The sequence below is a fragment of the Equus asinus genome, chromosome 1 (genome assembly GCF_041296235.1).
Source record: "Equus asinus isolate D_3611 breed Donkey chromosome 1, EquAss-T2T_v2, whole genome shotgun sequence".
Taxonomy (NCBI): domain Eukaryota; kingdom Metazoa; phylum Chordata; class Mammalia; order Perissodactyla; family Equidae; genus Equus; species Equus asinus.
Genome location: NC_091790.1, coordinates 150,829,717 through 150,851,058, shown reverse-complemented (window position 1 = coordinate 150,851,058; position 21,342 = coordinate 150,829,717). Strand labels below are relative to the sequence as shown.

General features: G+C 35.4%; 1 protein-coding gene across 25 annotated transcripts in view; it reads right to left on the bottom strand.

Annotated features, from left to right (window-relative positions):
* Nucleotides 1-13,208: 13,208 nt before the first annotated feature.
* The window catches only part of HDAC9 (histone deacetylase 9), an 866,113-nt gene continuing 857,979 nt past the window's right edge, over nucleotides 13,209-21,342 (bottom strand). For all 25 annotated transcript variants that reach the window (XM_070509723.1, XM_070509733.1, XM_070509795.1 and 22 more), the window contains one exon: nucleotides 13,209-19,491. In XM_070509723.1, coding sequence (XP_070365824.1) covers nucleotides 19,452-19,491 — 40 coding nt within the window. In that variant the 3' untranslated portion in view covers nucleotides 13,209-19,451. The remainder of the gene's footprint in view (nucleotides 19,492-21,342) is intronic.

Sequence of the window (21,342 nt, the reverse complement as noted above, 5' to 3'; positions counted from 1 at the left end):
TAATGTAAGTTTGGCTATCTCTGCTTTCTTTAGGTTGCTGGTTGCATGAGACATCTTTTTCTATCCTTTCCCTTTCAGCCTAGGTGTGTCACTAGACCTAAAATGTGTCTCTTATAGACAGTTCATAGTTGGAGTTGGATCCTGGTGTTTTGTTTTGTTGTTATTTTTTTTTTTTTTTGCTGAGGAGTATTTTCCCTGAGCTAACATCCACTGCCAATCTTCTTTTTTTTCATATGTGAGCCATCACCACAGCATAGCCACTGACAGATGAGTGGTGTAGGTTCGTGCCTGGGGACCAAACCTGGGCCGCCAAAGCAGCGCATGCTGAACTTAACCGCTAGGCCACCGAGGCTGGCCTGGATCCTGTTTTTTCTTTTTAACCCATTCTGCCTATCTATATCTTTTGATCGAGGAGTTTAATTCATTTACATTTAAAGTAATTACTAGTAGGGAAGTACTTACTTTTGCCATTTTGTTATTTGTTTTCTGTATGTCTCTTTGTCACTTAATCTATTACTGCCTTTACTTGTGTTTAGTTAATATTTTTTCAAGTGACACCTTTTGATTTCTTCTCATTTCCTTATATGTATATTTTGTAGATATTTTCCTTGTGGTTACCATGGGGATTACATATAATATCCTAAAGTAATAACAATCTATTATAAATTGATACCAACTCTTAACTTCAAATGCATACAAACTCTCCTCCTTTATAGCTTCCCCCATTATACTATTCATATTACAAATTACACCTATATATTTTGTGTACCTGATAGCATAGATTTATAGTTATTTTTCTGCATTTGTCTTTTAAATCCTATAGGAAATACAAGGTGGAGTTACAAACCAAAGTTACAAAATACCGTGGACTGGGTGAGTTATAAAATAGATATTTATTTCTCACAGTTCTCAAGGCTGGGAAGTTTGAGATCAGGTAGCCAGCATTGTTGGGTTTTGGTGAGGGCATTCTTCCTCACTTGAAGATGGCTGTCTTTGTGTAGTAACCCTGAAGCACGTGTTTCTTCAGACTGTTTCTGGAGATTTATTTTGTTCAAGTTAGCCATGTTTCATGGTTCCTTTATATGCCTTGTGATCTTTTTTAAATTGGGGCATTTGAAAAAACAGCCATGTCTCCCAGTCTTTGCAGACTGGTGTGTAAGACCTTTACTACTTTGTGGTCCTCTGAGTCTTGAGATTAGCCTGGGATGAAGGCTTAAGTTCTTCTCAGATCTTTTCTGGGCATGTGTTCTGTCTGGCCCTGTGTACTTTTTTTTCACCTGATTGCTTTTAAATGTCTTAATTTCCCAAAGAGTTACACATTGGCTCCTTCTTGGGCGCTTAGATATTCTATTTTATTCCTTTACCCGTGACCAATCTCTTATCCCCAGGTGTCCTCAAGTGTGTAGTACTTGTAGTTTTTCCATGCCACAGCGCCCACCACTGCCTTCCACACCTTCCAGACTGAGATACAAACTATGCTACTATTTCCTGTCTCAGGTCCAAGTCAAACGAGATAGATGTCAGTCCTTTGGGCAGCCCACAGACAAACCAGGACTTTGCCAATAATTTCCACTCTGCTCTTTCCAGTCCAAGGGAGGGAAGTGGAATTGGGCTGAATGTTTGTGTCCCACCCCCCAACCCCCACTCAGTTCATGTTAAAGACCTAACCCTCCAATGTAATGGGATTAGGAGGTGGGGCTTTTGGGGAGTAATTAGGTTTAGATGATGTCATATGAGTGGAGCCCTGTGATAGGACTGGTGCCATTATAAGAAGAGGAAGAGACACTACAGTTTCCTCTGTCTACCATGTGAGGATACAGCAAGAAAGCAGCCATCTTCAAGTCAGGAAGTACTCCCTCACCCAGATCCAACAATGCTGGCTACCTGGTCTCAAACTTCCCAGCCTCAAGAACTGTGAGAAATAAATGTCTGTTTTATAACTCACCCAGTCCACGGTATTTTGTTATAGCAGCCTGAGCAGACTAAGATAGGCCACTTCCTCCTGAGCTTGATACAGAGAATTGTGTAAGGACATGGAGGGACTGGGGCAAAGGTGAATAAAAGCCAGGAAATTTCCTACCATTTTGAATGTGGCTTTTTCTTGATTGGACATTTGCTTGGTTGTAATGGCTCTTCAGCTGATTTTCAGAGCTCCTATGAAGTTATTTTAGTCAGTCTGTGGTTGTTTATTTGATAATTCTTTTTTTTAATGCAGAAACATTGGTTTGTAACATTATATAAATTTCAGGTGTATATCATTATAGTTCAATTCCTAAGTAGATTACATCATGTTCACCACACAAAGACTGATTACGATCCATCACCACACACCTGTACCTAATCTCCCCTTTTGCCCTCTTCCCTCCCCCATTCCCCTCTGATAACCATCAATCCAATCTCTGTCTCTAGGTGATTGTTTGTTGTTGCTTTTGTCTTCTACTTATGAGTGAGATGACATGATATTTGACGTTCTCCCTCTGACTTATTTCGCTTAGCATAATACCCTCAAGGTCCATCCCTGTTGTCACAAATGGCCAGATTTCATTGTTTCTTATGGCTGAGTAGTATTCCATTGTGTATAAATACCACATCTTTATCCATTCATCCCTTTATGGGCACTTCGGTTGGTTCCAAGCCTTGGCTATTGTGAATAATACTGCAGTGAACATAGGGGTGTATGTATTTTTATGCATTCGTATTATCATGTTCTTTGGATAAATACCCAGCAGTGGAATAGCTGGGTCATATGGTAGTTCTATCCTTAATTTTTTGAGAATCTCTATACTGTTTTCTATAATGGCTGCACCAGTCTGCACTCCCACCAGCAAAGTATGAGAGTTCCCGTCTTTCCACAGCCTCTCCAACACCTGTTGTTTCCTGTCTTGTTAATTATAGTCATTCTGATGGGAGTGAGGTGATATCTCATTATAGTTTTGATTTGCATTTCCCTGATAGTTAATGATGTTGAACATCCTTTCATGTGCCTGTCGGCCATCTGTATATCTTCTCTGGAGAAATATCTGTTCAGAAATTTTGCCCATTTTTAAAATTTGATTATTTGTTTTTTTGTTGTTGCGATGAATGAGTTATTTCTACATTTTGGATATTAATCCCTTATCAGATAGACGGTTTGGAAATATTTTCTCCTGATTGCTATGTTGTCTTTTCATTTTGTCAATGGTTTCCTTTGCTGTGCAGAAGCCTGTTAGTTTGATGTAGTTCAGTTTGTTTATTTTTTCTATTCTTTCCCTTGCCCAGTCAGACATGGTACTTGAAAATGTGCTGCTAACACTGATGTTGAATAATGTACTGCCTATGTTTTCTTCTAGAAGTTTTATGGTTTCAGGTCTTATATTCAAGTCATTAATCCATTTTGAGTTAATTTTTGTGCATGGTGTAAGATAATGGTCTACTTTCATTCTTTTGCATGTGGCTGTCCAGTTTTCCCAGCACCATTTATTGAAGAGACTTTCCTTTCTACATTGTATGTTCTTGGCTCCCTTGTCAAAAATTAGCTATCCATAGATGTGCGGGTTTATTTCCGGGCTCTCGATTTTGTTCCATTGACCTCTGTGTCTGGTTTTGTGCCAGTACCATGCTGTTTTGTTTACTATAGCTTTGTAATATGTTTTAAAATTAGGGAGTGTGATACCTCCAGCTTTGTTCTTTTTGCTCAGGGTTCCTTCGGCTATTGTGGGTCTTTTGGTTTTAGGATTTTTTGTTCTATTTCTGTGAAAAATGTTGTTGAAACCTTGATAGAGATTGCACTGAATCTGTTCCTTACTTTAGGAAGTATGGACATTTTGTGTGTGTGTGTGAGAAAGATTGGTGCTGAGCTAAAGTCTGTTGCCAATCTTCCTCTTTTTGCTTGAGGAAGATTGTCCCTGAGCTAACATCCATGCCAGTCTTCCTCTATTTTTTATGTGGGACACTGCCACAGCATGGCTTGATGAGCGGTGTGTAGGTCCTTGCCCAAGATCGGAACCTGCAAACCCTCGGCAGCTGAAGAGGAGCATGCAAACTTAACCACTGTGCAACGGGGGCAGCCCCAGGAAGTATAGAAATTTTAACAATGTTAACTCTTCCAATCCAAGAGCACAGAATATTTTTCCATTTCTTTGTGTCTTCTTCAATTTCTTTTAACAATGTTTTATACTTGTTAGTGTATAGATCTTTCACCTCTTTGATTAAGTTTGTTCCTAGGTATTTTATTCTTTTTGTTGCAATTGTATTCTTAATTTCTCTTTTTGCTACTTTGTTGTTAGTGTATAAAAATGCAGCTGATTTTTGTATATTGATTTCATATCCTGCAATTTGACTGTATCCATTTTTTATTTCTAAAAGATTTTTGGTGGATTATTTACGGTTTTCTCTATATAAAATTGTGTCATCTGCAGATAGTGACAGTTTCGCTTCTTCCTTTCCAATTTGGATCCCTTTTATTTCTTTTTCTTGCCTGATTTCTCTGGCCAGGAGTTCCAATGCTATGTTAAGTGTGGTGAAAGTGGCATCCTTGTGTGGTTCCTGTTCTTAGAGGGATAGCTTTCAGATTTTCTCTGATGAGAATGATATCAGCTGTGGGTTTGTCATCTATTGCCTTTATTATGTTGAGGTACTTTCCTTCTATACCCATTTTTTTCAGACCTTTGATCATAAATGGATGTTGTATCTTGCCAAATGCTTTCTCTGCATCCATTGAGATGATCACGTGATTTTTATTCTTCATTTTGTTAATGTGGTGTATCACGTTGGCTGATTTGTGGATATTGAACCATCCCTGCATCCCTGGAATGAATCCCACTTGATCATAGTGTATGGCTTTTTTAATGTATTGTTGTATACAATTTGCTAGTATTTTGTTGAGGATTTTTGCATTGATGTTCATCAGTGATATTGGCTTGTAATTTTCTTTTTTTGTGTTGTCCTTGTCTGGTTTTGGCATAGGGTAATGTTGGCTTCGTAGAATGAGTTAGGAAGCCTCCTGCTTTCTTCAATTTTTTGGAAGAGTTTGAGAAGGATAGGTATTACATCTCGTTTGAATGTTTTGTAGAATTCACTAGGGAAGCTCTCTGGTCCTGGACTCTTATTTTTGGGGAGGTTTTTGATTACTGTTTCAATCTCCTTACTGGTGATAGGTCTATTCAAATTCTCTATTTCTTCTTTATTCAGTTTTAGAAGGTTGTATGATTCTAAGAATTTATCCATTTCTTCTAGATTATCCAATTTGTTGGCACACAGATCTTCATAGTATTCTCTTATAATCTTTTGTATTTCTGAGGTGTCCATTGTAATTTCTCCTCTTTCATTTCTGATTTTATTTATTTGAGCCTTCTCTCTTTTTTGCTTAGTGAGTCTAGCTAATGGTTTGTCAATTTTGTTTATCTTTTCAAAGAATCAGCTCTGGTTTCATTGATATTTTTTTTCTATTGTTTTCTTTTTCATTTTTATCTCTATTTCATTTATTTCTGCTCTGATTTTTATTATTTCCTTCCTTCTACCAATTTGGGGCTTTGTTTATTCTTCTTTTTCCAGTTCCTTTAGATTCCAGTTCCTTTAGATTCCTGTTAGATTGTTTATTTGAAATTTTTCTTGTTTGTTGAGGTAGGTCTGTATTGCCATAAACTTCCCTCTTAGAACCACTTTTGCTGTATCCCAGAAATTCTCGCATGTTTTATTTTCATTTTCTTTTGTCTCCAGGTACTTTTTAATTTCTCCTTTGATTTCTTCATTGACTCAATCATTGTTCAGCAGTATTTCTTTAAATCTCCATATATTTGTGGCTTTTCTGGTTCTTTTCCTGTAGTTGATTTCTAGTTTCATACCTTTGTGATCAGAAAAGATGCTTGGTGTTATTTCAGTCTTCTTAAATTTATTGAGACTTGCTTTATGGCCTAATATGTGATCAATCCTGGAGGATTATTTGATGATGCTGCAGGGGAATCATGGTATGGTGCTTCCTAGTCCACCATCTTGCTGACATCATCCCTCCTCCCCATAATTTAGAATTTTTATTTTAAGAAATAAGGCACAATATACAATGAATTCAAGTACAATATATATAATTGAATATATTCCTTTATCTGTGAATTTTGAAAGTTGATCAGTCATATGTAATTAATATATTTAATAAATTTTAATATCATGATTTTTTAAAAATGCTTAATTTCTAGTAATTCATGAATTTGATTCCATAGTTCACTGTTCATTGTCAAATATCCTGAAGTGTACATGATAAACAGCCAAGTTTCATGCCTAAGTATATATCCTATTTATATATGCTGAGACATTCCTGAGCAGTTACAAAATACAGTTTTATAACAAGTACTGTGTTTTTTTCATATATAACAAATGCATTACTTCCTTGTGCCCAAAATGCAAATTTGCAAATTGCATCCAGGAACTCATCAAATCTGCTAGATGAATTATGTAATTCAATTTGGCAAAATTTTTGCTCACAGCACAAATAGTTTTCTTTGGTTTTCTTGGATTCTGTTCTAAGAAGGAGGTAGCTGGAAAAAAGTGAAAAATTACAGGATATGATTCATAAAAATCCCACATCTTTTTTGTGTGCTTGTACATTCTTTTTTGAGGGAAAATGTTTTCGTCCCACAGCAATGATTCTTCTTCTTTCTCAACAAGTACTTTTTAGTTGGAAAGATACCCACACACAATATATCCAAGGTCTTCCAAAAGAGTAGCCAAAAGGAGAGGAAGATGCATGTCATTTAGCATCTAGAAGAACATGTAGCATATTCATTAAATCCTTTTTTCACCAGAAAGGAATGTGAAGCCTGAACTTTAACATGGCCACAGTATGTATTAGAGAGCAAAGAAATGAAACCTCAGCTATGTATGTTCCTGCCAAGCATTAGCCCAAATCTTTCGCTCTCTGACATGTGACGAGTATCTGTTTCCCTGTCATATTTTGAGAGAGAAGAAAATGATGCCCATGTAACCCTATCCTCACTTGTAAAGTTCAGACAAGTGGCACTCACTACTATTCCTTCCTCTTTTTCATTTGCTTCCAAGACTGAGATTAAGCACACATGCCCAAAGAAAGGGCTACCAGCACTGAATTGTTAGAGGTAGTTTGCAGAGGGTGTAAGAGACACACCAAGTAATTAGGAGTCGTCAAATCTCTGAATATTACCTATGTGCTTTTAACTTCCTTTTCTCTCTTGAAGCAGTCTGCAAACTCTTTCTTCATTTTGGGTTTGTGAATAACTCTTATGGCAGTAGTTACCCATTACCCAGAGTGAGGAGCTCTCTTAAGCAATGGAATGACCAGAAGTTTCAGAAACTAAAGTGTCAATTTCATGCATATGAAGAATTCACAGAATATCGGAGCTCATGGGAAACATACAGATTAGATATCCAATGCTCTTATTTCATAGAAAAAGCCTGAGACCACTTCCATTGCTGACAATGTGAAACACCAGTTAAATTGCAGCACTTCTACCAGAAAAATCTACAAATGCTGGATGATATTTTCTTTTAAATGTATAGATAAATTCACCAAAGCTATGAACACTTCCAAGTACCAGGAAGGAAGAAGGCACTAAAAATAAGAGAGGCAGGTGGGAGAGCTGATGCTACCTTTGGCTTGGCATAGGGTTGTAAAGAGTTGCCAGTATAAGTAACCCAACGGCTTATGTTTTAATACCCATGCAGAGACAGGAAATGAATACTTGGGACCTCTTGCGGTAGAGAATTGAAACTGAGAAACCCATCCTGTACACACGTTCACAATTAATCTAGGATCCTTGAGAGGCTGCCCCTAAGTGGTAGAGTAGACTAAAAAATATATCTGCCCACTGACAACAGAATGACAACAAGGAAGCTGGCAGTTTCTTTGTGGACACTGGATGGAAAAAAATATTTCTCCTGATAATTGGTAAGCCTGCACATAGATTTGTGATTTAAATTCATATTAGTCATATGGTCAAAAAATCCATACGGAGCAAAGTGAGGATCAAAATGGTCCTGTGTGGTAAAACCCTGGGATCCCTGCCAGAAAAAACGCAAAACTCCTCAAGAGAGATATGTCCTCAAGCCAGATAACATGGAATTCCCACAGGTAAAAGTCTACTGAAGGGGGCTGGCCTGGGGCCAAGTGGTTAAGTTCGCGTGTTCCACTTCAGTGGCCCAGGGTTTCACTGGTTTGGATCCTGGGCGCTGACACGGCACTGCTCATCAGGCCACACTGAGGTGGTGTGCCACATGCCACAACCAAAAAGTCCCATGACTAAAATATATAACTATATGCTGGGGGATTTGGGGAGAAAAATCAGAAAAAAAAAGATTGGCAATAGTTGTTAGCTCAAGTGCCAATCTTTAAAAAAAAGTCTACTGAAAATGAGTTTATAATAAAAAATTTTCAGAAGAGCAAATAAACTAATATAAGCAATCCTGAGTACTTGAGATCGTAGAGAATTCTGATGGATGCTATAGCTAAATGTGTAGAATATGATTAAAACAAAAAGTAAGCAATAAGAAAATAAGACACCAGAACAATGAAATATTGAAAAAGAAGTTGGCACATCTTTTAAAAATAAATAACACCATCTTTTAAAGTTAAAATTCATAGGATAAAAATGCCTAAAATTAGACCTGAAAGATTAGAAGAAATTATGCAGAGGGCAGCGTAAAGAGACATGTGATGGAAAATGTAAAAGGCAAGTGTTAATGGACAAAAAGTGCAAAGTGAGGCCTATTGATATATGTCTAATAAGAGTTATATCTAATAAGAGTTAGAGCAGAAGGGAATAAAAAATTGGGAGAGCCGTTATCAATCATAAATAACTTAAAATACCCAGAATAGCAGAAAGAATTTAATTTTCAGATTTAGGAAATACATCAACCTCTTGCAAGATAAACACAAAGATCATACCTACTCACAGAGATCTTTAAGGATCCAAAGAGAGAAAACTAGATTACTTGCAAACGAACAATAATTAGGCAGTTACAGACATCTTGGCAGTGAAAGTAGAGGTAAGCATGCAATAAAATGATGTTCTCACAGTGCTGAGAAAAAAAATAACTGGCAACCTAAAATTCTATACCCAGCCAACATATCATTTAAGAGTGAGGCCAAAAAAATAAATACATCTCAGACAGAGAAAGTTAATCACTCTAACCTTGAAAGAAGAAAGAAATGGGATGCAAGCAAACTTATTGAGCAAAGAAATTGGTGAACATGATGAAACTCTACAATAATAATGACTTACTATGATTATTACTGTTTTTACAAATGGAAAAACTTTAATAATCACTGATATGTAAAGATAATTGTTATAAATAAAATCAATGTTTAAAAACAAGGTGAAACTAAGTACTAGACTATAATGAGACACAAGATAAAACAGGGCATACAGAAATCACTGCCATTTAAGGCTCTTGTATCTTGCAAGGGGAAAGTAGACATGTGAGTAAGGTAATTAACTTTAAGTCAAGGGGGCATATAAGTAATATGAGTAACCACTAAAATAATAGAAATATAATGTATAATTTTCCTAAAACAAGTGAAGTAGAATGTTTAACTTTAAAAGCCTCAAAGGGGGAAAAAACAGAAATTAAGGTTATGAGAAGGTAATGCATTTACTCAATGCTACATTGTGGAAGTGGGTCTGGAAACCAAAAGTCTATATTTCCAGTTCTGCATTATCTTCTCTGGGAATACGTCAACCAAACTTGAATCTTCATAGAGTAAATAGGACTTATATATTTGGCTGCTTTTAAAATTGTTTCTTAGGGCCTGGCCTGGTGATGCAGCCGTTAAGTTTGCACATTCCACTTCGGCAGCCTGGGGTTCCCTGGTTGGGATCCCAGGTGTGGACATGGCACCGTTTGTCAAGCCATGTTGTGGTAGGCGTCCCACATATAAAAAGTAGAGGAAGGTGGGCACGGATGTTAGCTCAGGGCCAGTCTTCCTCAGCAAAAAGAGGAGGAATGGCAGTAGATGTTAGCTCAGGGCTAATCTTCCTCAAAAATAAAAATTTAAAACAAAAGGTTACTTAAAGCTCTAAATACCTGACTTGGCTTGATCTAAACGAAAGAGCAATTATTTGGTAACAGAGATTATAGTACAGGGATCCATATATTTTTCCATTTGCTTTCCATTGAGCTTAAAAGGAGTAGTGACAAGAAGGAAGTATTTCATAGCATCTAGCAATCCTTTTGTAAATATTCATTAATTGCAAAGCAGTATTTTTGGCTGCATGGGATTGCTGAGTTGAATCTAATAGTCTCATGGGAGAGATGGACATATATGTAGCCATAAAAAAAGAAGTTAGAATACATTTAGTTAAGTATGGGCTGAATTTTAAACTGGGGAAATTGAAACTTCAAAATGGCAGTATAGTTTTAATGGCACAGAGACCTCTTGTAAATACAACCTGTCTGATGAGGGTATAACAGTCTATCAAGGTTTGGGGTCTGCTGAAAGAACTGAAAGTAGTGCTTATCGAGATCAGGGCTTTGCAAAGTAAAAGAGGTTGGAAATTATGTTTCATTAAAGGGAAAACGAAATAAAGCAGAAATGGTTATTGAAGAACTTGATTATCTGGGACTTGATGCACCAGAAATTATAACGAACTGATTTTTTTAAAATAGAAATAATGAGAGAAATGCAAATGACTGCAATTTAGAAAGCAATTTTTAAAGGGACTTTTAAGACCTCTACAAATTTAATCTATCTTTCCAATTCTCAACATTATATAGTTTTAATTGAATGTTGACATTAGGGATAGTAGACATTAGAGATGAAAGGGACATTAACAAACACTCTAAACCATGTCTACTCTCTTGATAGGTATCGGCCAAATCTTCCTACGAATATAGTTATACGTAATTTAGACAACAAATATTTCCTGAATGTGTTCTGTCTGCCTCTATGTTATAATTCTATGGAGAAAGAAGACAGGTCTCAATTTTTTTAAAGCCCTAGTATCACACAATTTTAAACCCAAATCTATTTTGTGGGAATATTTCTTTTGCAACTATATAAGAGGGAGCTTTGAGGAAATTTTCATTTCTTTTATGTACTTATATTACCTATTTTCTTGCTATTCTCCGTGCTATTATGGGAACAATATTGAATATATGTGATATATAGTAGGCATTCAGTGAATGTTAATTACATTGACTGAAATAGTTTGGATAACAATAAAGAAGATGGGCTTTTTTCTGGCATTTAAGCTTCAGTTTCCTCATCTATTAAATTACTCCCCTCACAGGAGTGTTTTGAGATTTACATGAAAGCACAAAGTAAGTGTTTAATAACTATTAATATTTTTTTATTTTTTGAATAAATAAAATAATTGAAATAAAACATGTTTAGTAAAGGAGAAAAATTAAAAATAGCACACTAAAGTTATACATTCTTAACAGAAACAACCTCATTTAACAGGGATATGAAGTCTTGACATCCAATTAAGAATAAATCTTCAGGGTTGGCCTGGTGGCATAGTGGTTAAGTTTGTGTGCTCTGCTTTGGAGGCCCGGGGTTCACAGGTTCAGATTCTGGGTATGGACCTAGCACCGCTCCTCAAGCCACACGGTGGTGGCATCCCACATAAAACAGAGGAAGATTGGCAACAGACGTTAGCTCAGGGCCAATCTTCCTCCTCCCCCCAGAAAAGAATAAATCTTCATAAATATATAATTAATATGTTATTACGAATTCATTTTTATTACATTATTAAATTGATTTACTTTATCACATCTTAACTTTTCAAGTCTTATTCTTTTGGAAAAAATTATTTTTGGGGAAAATAAAATATATATGAGGGACTTTCAGATTTTAAATGTACTGTATAAGCATTCATCTCCAGTTTTTTAAAGATTAGAAAAAGGAATTCATTCACCTCTTTCCTCAAATCTTGTTTCCCTATTATTTGACATTTAAAAGAATAGCTATCAGCCTTTTCCAAAGTACTTACTAGAATATGTGGGGAATGATCCATTAACGGTCAACCAAGAGGACTACAAGAATTGATATTGATATTGATGCTACAAAGCTGAGGAGTTACAATTACAATACTTGGAAGGACTTTGAGTTAAATAACTCTGAAAGTTTTAAGTAGTGAAAGAAATTCTCTAGTTCTATTTTTAACTACTTTTAAACTACTAACTACTTTTTAAAAATAACAATACAAGACTCATTCTTATTTTTCACTTATACTCCACTTTTTCAATTGCTCTCTTTTCACCACAGAAACTTAAAAGAAACAAAGAACTATGAAGTAACATTTGCCATTTGACAAATCTGATTAAACCAAAGGTGTTTACCATTGAAATCGACTCTACCCACCCACTCCATCTCAAGTTTACTTTCTGTTAGACAAAATATTACTATCTTTTCCCAGAAGGAACCCAAACCATTGTCCACTGGAAACAGTTATGTTTTAGACTGTTAAGCATTGCAGGGGGTTATAAAATACAAAAATAAGTATTGGCCTTAGGATAGATTTCAAGAGTTTTTGGAATATGTAGTCCAAAGACATCTTAGGGTTCTTGGCTAGATTAAAGAAAGATGTTGAAATAGGGGGAAAAAGAACTGTTTTGTAACTTGTACTTACTGTACAAACCTAGCCACAATTACCATATCCATTTAAAATGATAATTTAATAAAACCGTAAGGTTAGCAGAGACTGAGCACACAGTCTATTCTGAAGGTTAGTCATAGTTTTATAGTTAAAGAATGCCTTTAGTATGCCATCGTTGACGTATCATGTATGCTGTTTGGAGAGAGGACAGATAATCCTAGAGGAGGATAATCCTATCTCTTACTATCTGTAACAATGGATAAATAAATGAGCTAGCTTTTTCCATGCTCCATGCTCTCATCTGTAAATGGGAGTAGGGTTCACGTGATGAATAATATAATTTTGGTACAACGTTCAGTGGAGTAACAGGCACATGGTTGGTGCTTAATCAGTGTTAGCATTCTTTATCCTGACCAGCAAACTACATTCAAACCACAACTCTGTTTTAATTTACTTTTTCTTCTATTTGAATTCTCACATTATTCAAATTACTGCAATCTCAAATCACCGTAAAAAGGGGATTTACTTGCAAGTAACCCTTTAATTTTTTGAAAGTGGAACAGTATATGTCACAGTAATTTATAATTAGTAGCAAGTATTTGTCAAATACCTAGTATTCAGAGTCTAATGGCAGGCACTAAGGAGGTAGAAAAATAAGAACACTTTTATTTCAAATAGCTTTTATTCACACTAAGACTAGAGGAAAATCTAATTCAGTAGAAAACACAAGACAAAAGGGGATCTTCCGTCCTCTTTGAAGGAGAGTCATGACATTAACAACTTCAACAGTAATTTGGAACACACCATTGAATTTTCCATTCAATATTTTCAAATATAAAAAAGGAATCAGAAAGAAGAAGGTGAACATTCCATGAGCATGTTCAACAATGGTATTATTATTAGGTATTAATCCTTTATTAGATAATTATTTTTCACATCTTGGAAAACATCACTGGCAGCACAATTTTAAGGAAAGAAGTTTGGCAATATGTAGTTTTCTCAGCAGCTCTGGATGACAGATTTTGGTGAATGCTAGCCAAAAAAATTAAGGGCAAAACCACTGGTGCGCAGAGGACAACAAACTGATCTTATTACAGAAACAGATATCAGACCACAAGAGAAGAGACATTTTAATTGTACACTAAGCAAGAAACTCCAGATTACTGGCATACACATCAGCAAGTCTAGTCTAGAGTGTTTAATCACAAGATTAATAAATATCGGTTTCCTGCCAGCCCTGCCCACCTTATTTAAAAATATCAGGATATTTGATTTCAAATGATACAAACTGCTGACACTATAATCTACGTAATGGTCACTCATGTTTAGCAGCATGCTTGTTATACGCAGAAACCACTAAAAGGGCATAAATATATAATTAATATGTTATTACGAATTCATTTTTATTACATTATTAAATTGATTTACTTTATCACATCTTAACTTTTCAAGTCTTATTCTTTTGGAAAAAATTATTTTTGGGGAAAATAAAATATATATGAGGGACTTTCAGATTTTAAATGTACTAAATCACTAAAAGGGCAATTTCATATAATCTGCTGTTGTGGAGATAGACACTGACATTACTTATCCAGAAAGAGTTTGAGAATCTTACGATTTAGTACTAGCAAGTGGAGACTTTTACCTAAAAACACTCTTTGCATACCCAAAGAAGTGCCATTCCTCCTCAGATTTTAGAATTCTTAATTCCTAATATTTTATTATCATTATCATTCCATTTCTACTCAATTTTAAGTTAATAAAGGCAATAGCTAGAAATTGCTGTAAGATCTCTATCAATTGTCTTAAAATGCCAAGTCCAAGAAAGGGCACCACAATGAGGCCTGAAGGCCATGTCCACAATGTCTCACAAAACATTTGGCCCTCCTTATTTTATCTGATGTTGCAACATTTGCCTCTAATGTGCCTAAGGCCCAAACAGAAAAATTAAAAAACTCCAATTCTTTGACTAGTCTGAAAATATCTTACTTCCAAATTACGTTGATTTAAAATTTCTCTTTGCTATTTCTTCTTCAGTTTATGCTTGTGGGTTTGACTCACAAAGACATCATCCAAAGGGCAAGAGAAGTATATATACAATCTTGTCGATGTGATAACTAGCACAACACAATTAGGTAGACGCAAGAATGGTGGAAAACTATTTTTGACACAAAAAGAAAAATTCTATGTAAATAAAACAAAGCACCAGGTCCAAAATTAAAGACCAAAACACAATAGCTTGATCTATCTTTTAAGATAAGAATAGTAAAAAAGTCAAATGGTTCTTGAAAAGGAAGAGGTAAAAAGAAAGATGACTTATCTACTAGAGTATTTATATAAAATGGCATGAAATGAAGTATACCTAGTGGTGTCGCTAGTAAATAAGTTACCAAGGTTGTTTCTATTTAGAAAACATAAAGTAGAGATTTAATAAATTATTCTGACAGTTTAGATGTGGCAATTTGGTATTGGCAGTTTGACAGGGGAAACAGAGAGGGGTGGAAAGGAAATTATTGGTTAGAAAGATTGGCACTGCACCACGGATTCACCATGTCGTTGTTAAATGTTCCAGTTTGAGGATTAAGATGGTTTGAGGAATTGCTATCACCTATTACTCTATCATTGAGATCAAGTCCAAACAGCGCCAGATCAATAGTCTAAGGTTTAACTGTCTAACCCAGCTATTTCCAGCACATTAATAACTGACTACATTGTTGCATAAACTATTATATAAAACCAGCCAGGTATATCACAGACAAAATGGACTGCAGTTGATTTGGAGAAACCACGTTCTACCGTCCTGTGTGGGCACACCATGTTCATCTAAAAAGTGTATACTCTGGCCACATGACAATCATGCTGCGCTTCATGAAGCATTTTATGGAGTAAAGGCAAGCTGTTAGGAGGTGAGGGCTATGACCAGGAAAAGAAGCCACACAGGCACTTACATATTTTAGTGATGGTGTTGATGAAGGTGAGGCAATACTCATAATACTTCATTCAAAAGACAGTAAATAATGCAAAATAGTGCTGGAGACCAAAATATAATTGTGCCCTTTGGGAACACAAGAAATATTTGATGATGATCATGACTATGTTGATGATCAGTTTTGAAGACAACAATACAATGCCTTCATTTCTTAGCATCGATCATCTGGTTTTCACTTCTTCTGGAGGTGAAAATGTCCTCTTTAAGAAATAGTTGAACAGATGCATTGTTTCCTACTTCCTTTTTTTTCCCCCTGTTTTCTCAGCAAGTCATGTGATTTCATTCCCGAAGCAGGGTATTATAAGATAGATGCCACTAGAAATGACAATGTCAAACTGAGAGAGTGATTATTTCAAGCTCAGAATGAAGCACTTTTAAGACAGAAAGCTTTGGCTTGTTTGTTTTGTGGCTATTAGACGTTTAACACTTTCATTGTGACAAACTGAGATTAAGCTTTCCGAAGATAAATGGTAAGAAATATTTGAAGAAATTGTCCTAATCATGAATGCTGAGATAAAAAATAAGTACAGAAGTGCTGATTGAAGAGAAATTTTCCCCCAGGAGACATTCACTTGATCATTCTATTTCACTTCCATATGGAGTCTGTAAAGAAACCCAGTAAATCCACAAAGCTTTATGAATGAAATTTGGAAATCAAATAGTACTGAATTGTTAGGAGAGACAGCCCTGTAGTTTCTGAAACCTTTGCGTGAGATGTCCTGCTTTCAAATCCACTGTTGTCAGTGAGAGCTGTGTGAGAGTTTTGCAAAGGGTTATAGTCGAAACTGAAGGCAAGATTTCAGTTCCTAGGACTGGTAATGAGTAAAGCGATTTGTAGTAGTTTTTCGTAAGGATCTCTGTTTTCTCCAAAAGCTAACTTTCATCACCACTACTGATGTTGTAAATTTATTAAAATATTTAAAAATATTTCATTTACTAAGCAATGATTAAATAGCCTCTGTTACCATTAGAGGTCCATTAAACTTATTATCTATAAAACTGTCTGGTTTTCAATTTAATCTACAACCCCAGACTGTATTATATGATTGAGAAAACTAACTTTCTTACATTGTCTTTTGTACCTATTATCAAATCTTATTCAACATCTAGCATTGTTTACTAATAGATTTCTCAAAACCCATTATTTTTATTCATCATATATAAGTCCTTATGAGATTGTGAGAAAGCCTATGTGGGTATCCTTCAAAGCATGGGTCAGAAAAAGAAATATTGATCACGCTTACAGAGGAGTTCTTCTAATGGCCTCTTACTGGGAACTATTGTGAGCGATAAAAATTAAATGCATAAGTGAAGAGAACTATATCAAGTGAAGCTACCCTTTCAAAAAGTGCTGGTCTATTTCAAAAGAAGTGTGGATATTCTCCGAAAGCCTCCATTCTGTCCCTGAGGGCTACACTACATCGTGTAACGGTATAATCAAAAAGCACTGGCATTCGGTTCTTACAACTACAGTCAGCTGTGATTAATCCTCTCCATAATTTATCTGCCTCTCCGTGTATCCTAAAGACTCTAACTGCAACCAATTGGGTACGGTATCACATGGAAGGATGTGTGATTAAATCATTAATGTGTCATGTTTTAAATCTAAATAACCATGGAGATGTCCTAGTGATTTGGCTTTTTCAGATTGATGGCTATGCATAAGCATGCAACATAATTATTGTAGGAAACTTCAGTAAATTAGTATGTTTGCACTATTCTGTTTCATTTTCTTATTCAACATTTAAAAAATATCTGGGAGGGCTGAGAGTAATAATACAGACTTGTAATTATGAAGTTGATTTTAAAAAGTCACAATTATGCTCCTAATTAAAATATGACATAACTTTCCTTTTTAAAGGAGAGAGTCTTTATTAAGACTTTGGCCTCACTATTTTATTTTCTTTAAGTAAATCTCCCCAAGCAATTACAGCAAAATGACAGGAGTTAGCAAACATGACTGGCATGAATTTCTTTGAAAATATCGTTTTTTTACAAAACGTTTTTACAAAAAGTTCATTACTACTGTGAATTTAGATTGACCTTACGCTTATGCAATGAAAGTAATTTTTACCTAATACTGAATTACATTCCATTTCAGATTTCCTATTTCAAAGGGTATCTCAAATTTCTAAGATGTTAAACCAAGTATCGAGCCATTTTTGCATACGTAATAAAAGTGTTTAAAATTAAAATGGTAACGCTAAAAAATCCAAATGCATGAAAAATATGGTCTGACTGTATAACAAAAGGGAGTTATATAATTCTACTTGAGTGAAATCTTTCATCTTTGATTTACAGGTTAGAGTCCTCTTTAACTAAAACCATATTGTGCCATATCTTTCATATCATAGCCTTCCCTAAAACCTTGTTTTAATTAAGGTTTCTTTCAGATTTCTGAATAAAAGCATGACAATTTTCACTTATGGCTTTAATATATCCCTTGAGTTAGGAAAATATATAAAAAGAAACATCAACTCTTTCGAAAGCACTGTCAGATATTAAATACTGCAAGGTATCCTACATCAATGTCTTTAGGTGTTTGAGTTATGCATTGAAATAGAGTTTTGGGAGGTAGGGGGATAACCTACTTATATTCAGTAAGTTGCTTTTAATCTCAGAAATAAATGTCCTTTATTTTCAGCCTTTGACACTAAGGCAACATGTGTAAAGGTTAAATTTGTGGGGTTTTTTTTTCCTACATAAAGGCACAACTTCAAGGTTAGCTCAATTCAAGGTGACTTCAAATAGGCAGTGCCTTCACTAACACATTTCAGAGATCTAGAAAATTCAGTAACATTGCTTAGGCCATATTCACCTCAATGGTTTCACACTAAAAGAACACATCAGATCAAGCAACTGTGTTAACGTGGAAAGTGAAAAAATAAACTAAATATTCAAAGCTCCTGAGTCATTGAGGGGATTATTGGTAATCTTTAGCTTTTTTATAGAAAGGAAGGATGAAAGGTAAGAAGAAAGGAAGTGATGGAGGATAGAAAACGAAAAGTGAGAGAATAAGTTCTTGAAAGATTTGGAATAAATTAAAACCATCTTTGAAAAGTTATGAACTTTATCCTCTGTGGAACATATGCTCAGAGCTACTGTCATCAGAGCAAGGGATGTATGAGGGGGGAGAGAGACCTCATTCTCAAATACAATTGCAAATCTCCCGTGTGTGAGAACACAGAGAGGGATGTTAGGGTAATTTTTCTCAAAAAATGTGACAAAGTATCGCACCATTACATACAGTGTGTGAGGTTCCTTTGGCATTTGGACTTGGAATATAGCGTGGTTTATTCCACTGAAAAAAGCCTCAGCCAAGTTCCTCCATCTTGAATTCTTACTAACAAGAGTTGAACCATGTGTTAAAACAAAGGCCAAAAAACAAACAAAAGAAAACAAAACCAAAAAAACTACAATCTGTAGGGAATTGCTCTCTGTTCATAGCTGAAAGCAAATCCTGTAAACAATTAAAGACTGACAAAAATATTACCCAATAAAAAACTGATCAGAGTGTCAGGAATGGGTATGTCTCAGGTTTTGCCCCAAATTTTGCTGGCTGTCATAGCATCTGTAATTAACAGGATCTAATGCTGTATTGGGTGTTTCTAGTTCATACATTGGGTCTGGGAGTGGGTCACCCAGCATACGAAAAGCACGTTGGAAGCAGTTTCTTCCAATCGTGGTTTACTGTAACTCTAGAATCACAGCGGTTACGTTTAAGGAATCTTTAATGCCCTTTCAAGTCCATCCAAAGAACAAGTGAAGCTGCTGTTCAGAATTTTGTGCCCAGTGTTTATGTTCCATCGAATCTGTGCCACCCAGGCGGCAGACAAGACATGTCTGAGGGTGCTGGGGTGGAGGGGATACACAATGATGTCACACACAGGAAATATCAGTAGGGGGGACTTGGCACTTCACAAGGCTGGCTCCTCTTCCATAGGCTCACCAGCAGTTCTGTAAAAATAAACAGGCAATCAGAATACGGCATAAGAGTACACAATGACATTGTAGATTTTCATGCATAATCAAAGCTGATTTTTCAGCTCTCTCTGATGTTTATTTGTGTTATTCAGTTATCCATAAATAGAGTTTCTTTCCTAGGAAGTATAAACAAATGTCAAGTGGAAAAACATTTTAGATCCAAGCAATCATTGGAAATGTTCCTGTTTATATTAAAACATGTCAGAATATTTTATAACTCTAGATTCCAAAATGTACATGTTTTGTGTCTAGTACAGTCCAATAATTTATTGAAAAAATTAACTATGATATTTTATTTTAGGTGCAACTGCAGTGATTTCCTATGGAACCAGTTTGCTAACCAGAGCAAAGGACCCAGCTAGCTTCTGGAGGAGACTCACCAGGCTCTGGGTTTTGCTTCTGTTCTTTCATAACTGGTTTGGCTGCCTGCTGGAGGCATTTTGAATCAAATTCTGAATTTGATTAGCAAATGGCTGCTACAGACCCAACGTTTCTACAAGAAACGCACTATGGTAGTGTGTAAATAGTTTTCATTCGGCATCATCTGTGGGGTGTTCTGCTCAGGCAACACCAAAACTAATTGCTTGAAAATTTATACTTTAGATTTAACCTTAATTTAGTAACACTCTGAGAGTGTTTTAAGGCAAACTTTTAGAATGATTTTTAATTTAGTCAAAAGGACAAATTGTACCAGGAATCCAAATACATGAGGTAGCTGGACTGTCGAGGGAAGAATGCTGGGATTTGAGATGCGGGAGAATTGAGTTGGAGTCTGAGTCTGTGATTTACTCATGTTGCAACTGCTCATGTACTAACTATACTTCTGGGAAGCTGTGGTTTCAGGTTTAAATGCGTGAGAAGAAAGATGTTCCTTATGGAATTAGTGAAGGTTAAAAAAAAAGGACGTAAAATTGACTTGTAAATAACAAACACTATGAGATATTAGTTATTTAATACTTTGGATTTAGTGAAGGTTAAAAAAAAAGGACGTAAAATTGACTTGTAAATAACAAACACTATGAGATATTAGTTATTTAATACTTTGGATTTGTCCCTTCGTCATCTAACATATGCATGCAATTGTGTTGGATGGCACACCGATAGTTATGCCTTTGTCACCATAAGGAAACACAATATTTGGATGATAGTTCTCTCTGGGTGGTGGAATAATAGGTAGGTGGTTTTCATTTTCTCTTTTATATTGTTTATCTTCTTGCCAGGATTCTGTAATGAATTACTTTCATATTAGGAAAAAATGCTATGTTTAAAACACAGCTGTTTATGAATACAAATGAACTATTTAGCCATGTTATTTTATAGATTTATAAGGAAAAAAGCCAAGATTGCCTCGCATCTATAAATGAAGTAGTTGCCATTTTAACTTAGCATTTTTATAATAAATTTAAAATATTGAAAGATTTTATCCATGGAATGTGATAAAAAATATTTTAATGCATCCTCTAAAGAATGAGAAATATTAGGTCTTCATTATTTAACTTTACCAAAAAGAAAGAGTCCCAGATGAGCTCATGTGGAATACTAAAAAAATAATTTCTTAGGAATTGACAGCTTGTCCAAGAGCCCACTGGATAAGGAGGTTGTGAGAAAGCGTTTAGAGCTGCTATATAAGATAAAAGCTATTTAAATGAGTCATACTCTATTATAATCTTTCCAAACTAACATTATCAGCATTCCCAGAAGACAATTTTGGAAAACATTTAAGTAATTAAACTAATTTATATGTAAACATGCAAACATTTACATCTGAGACTATGTGGACAATACAGGCATAGAATCCTCAAACTAGGTACTCTAATGGACACT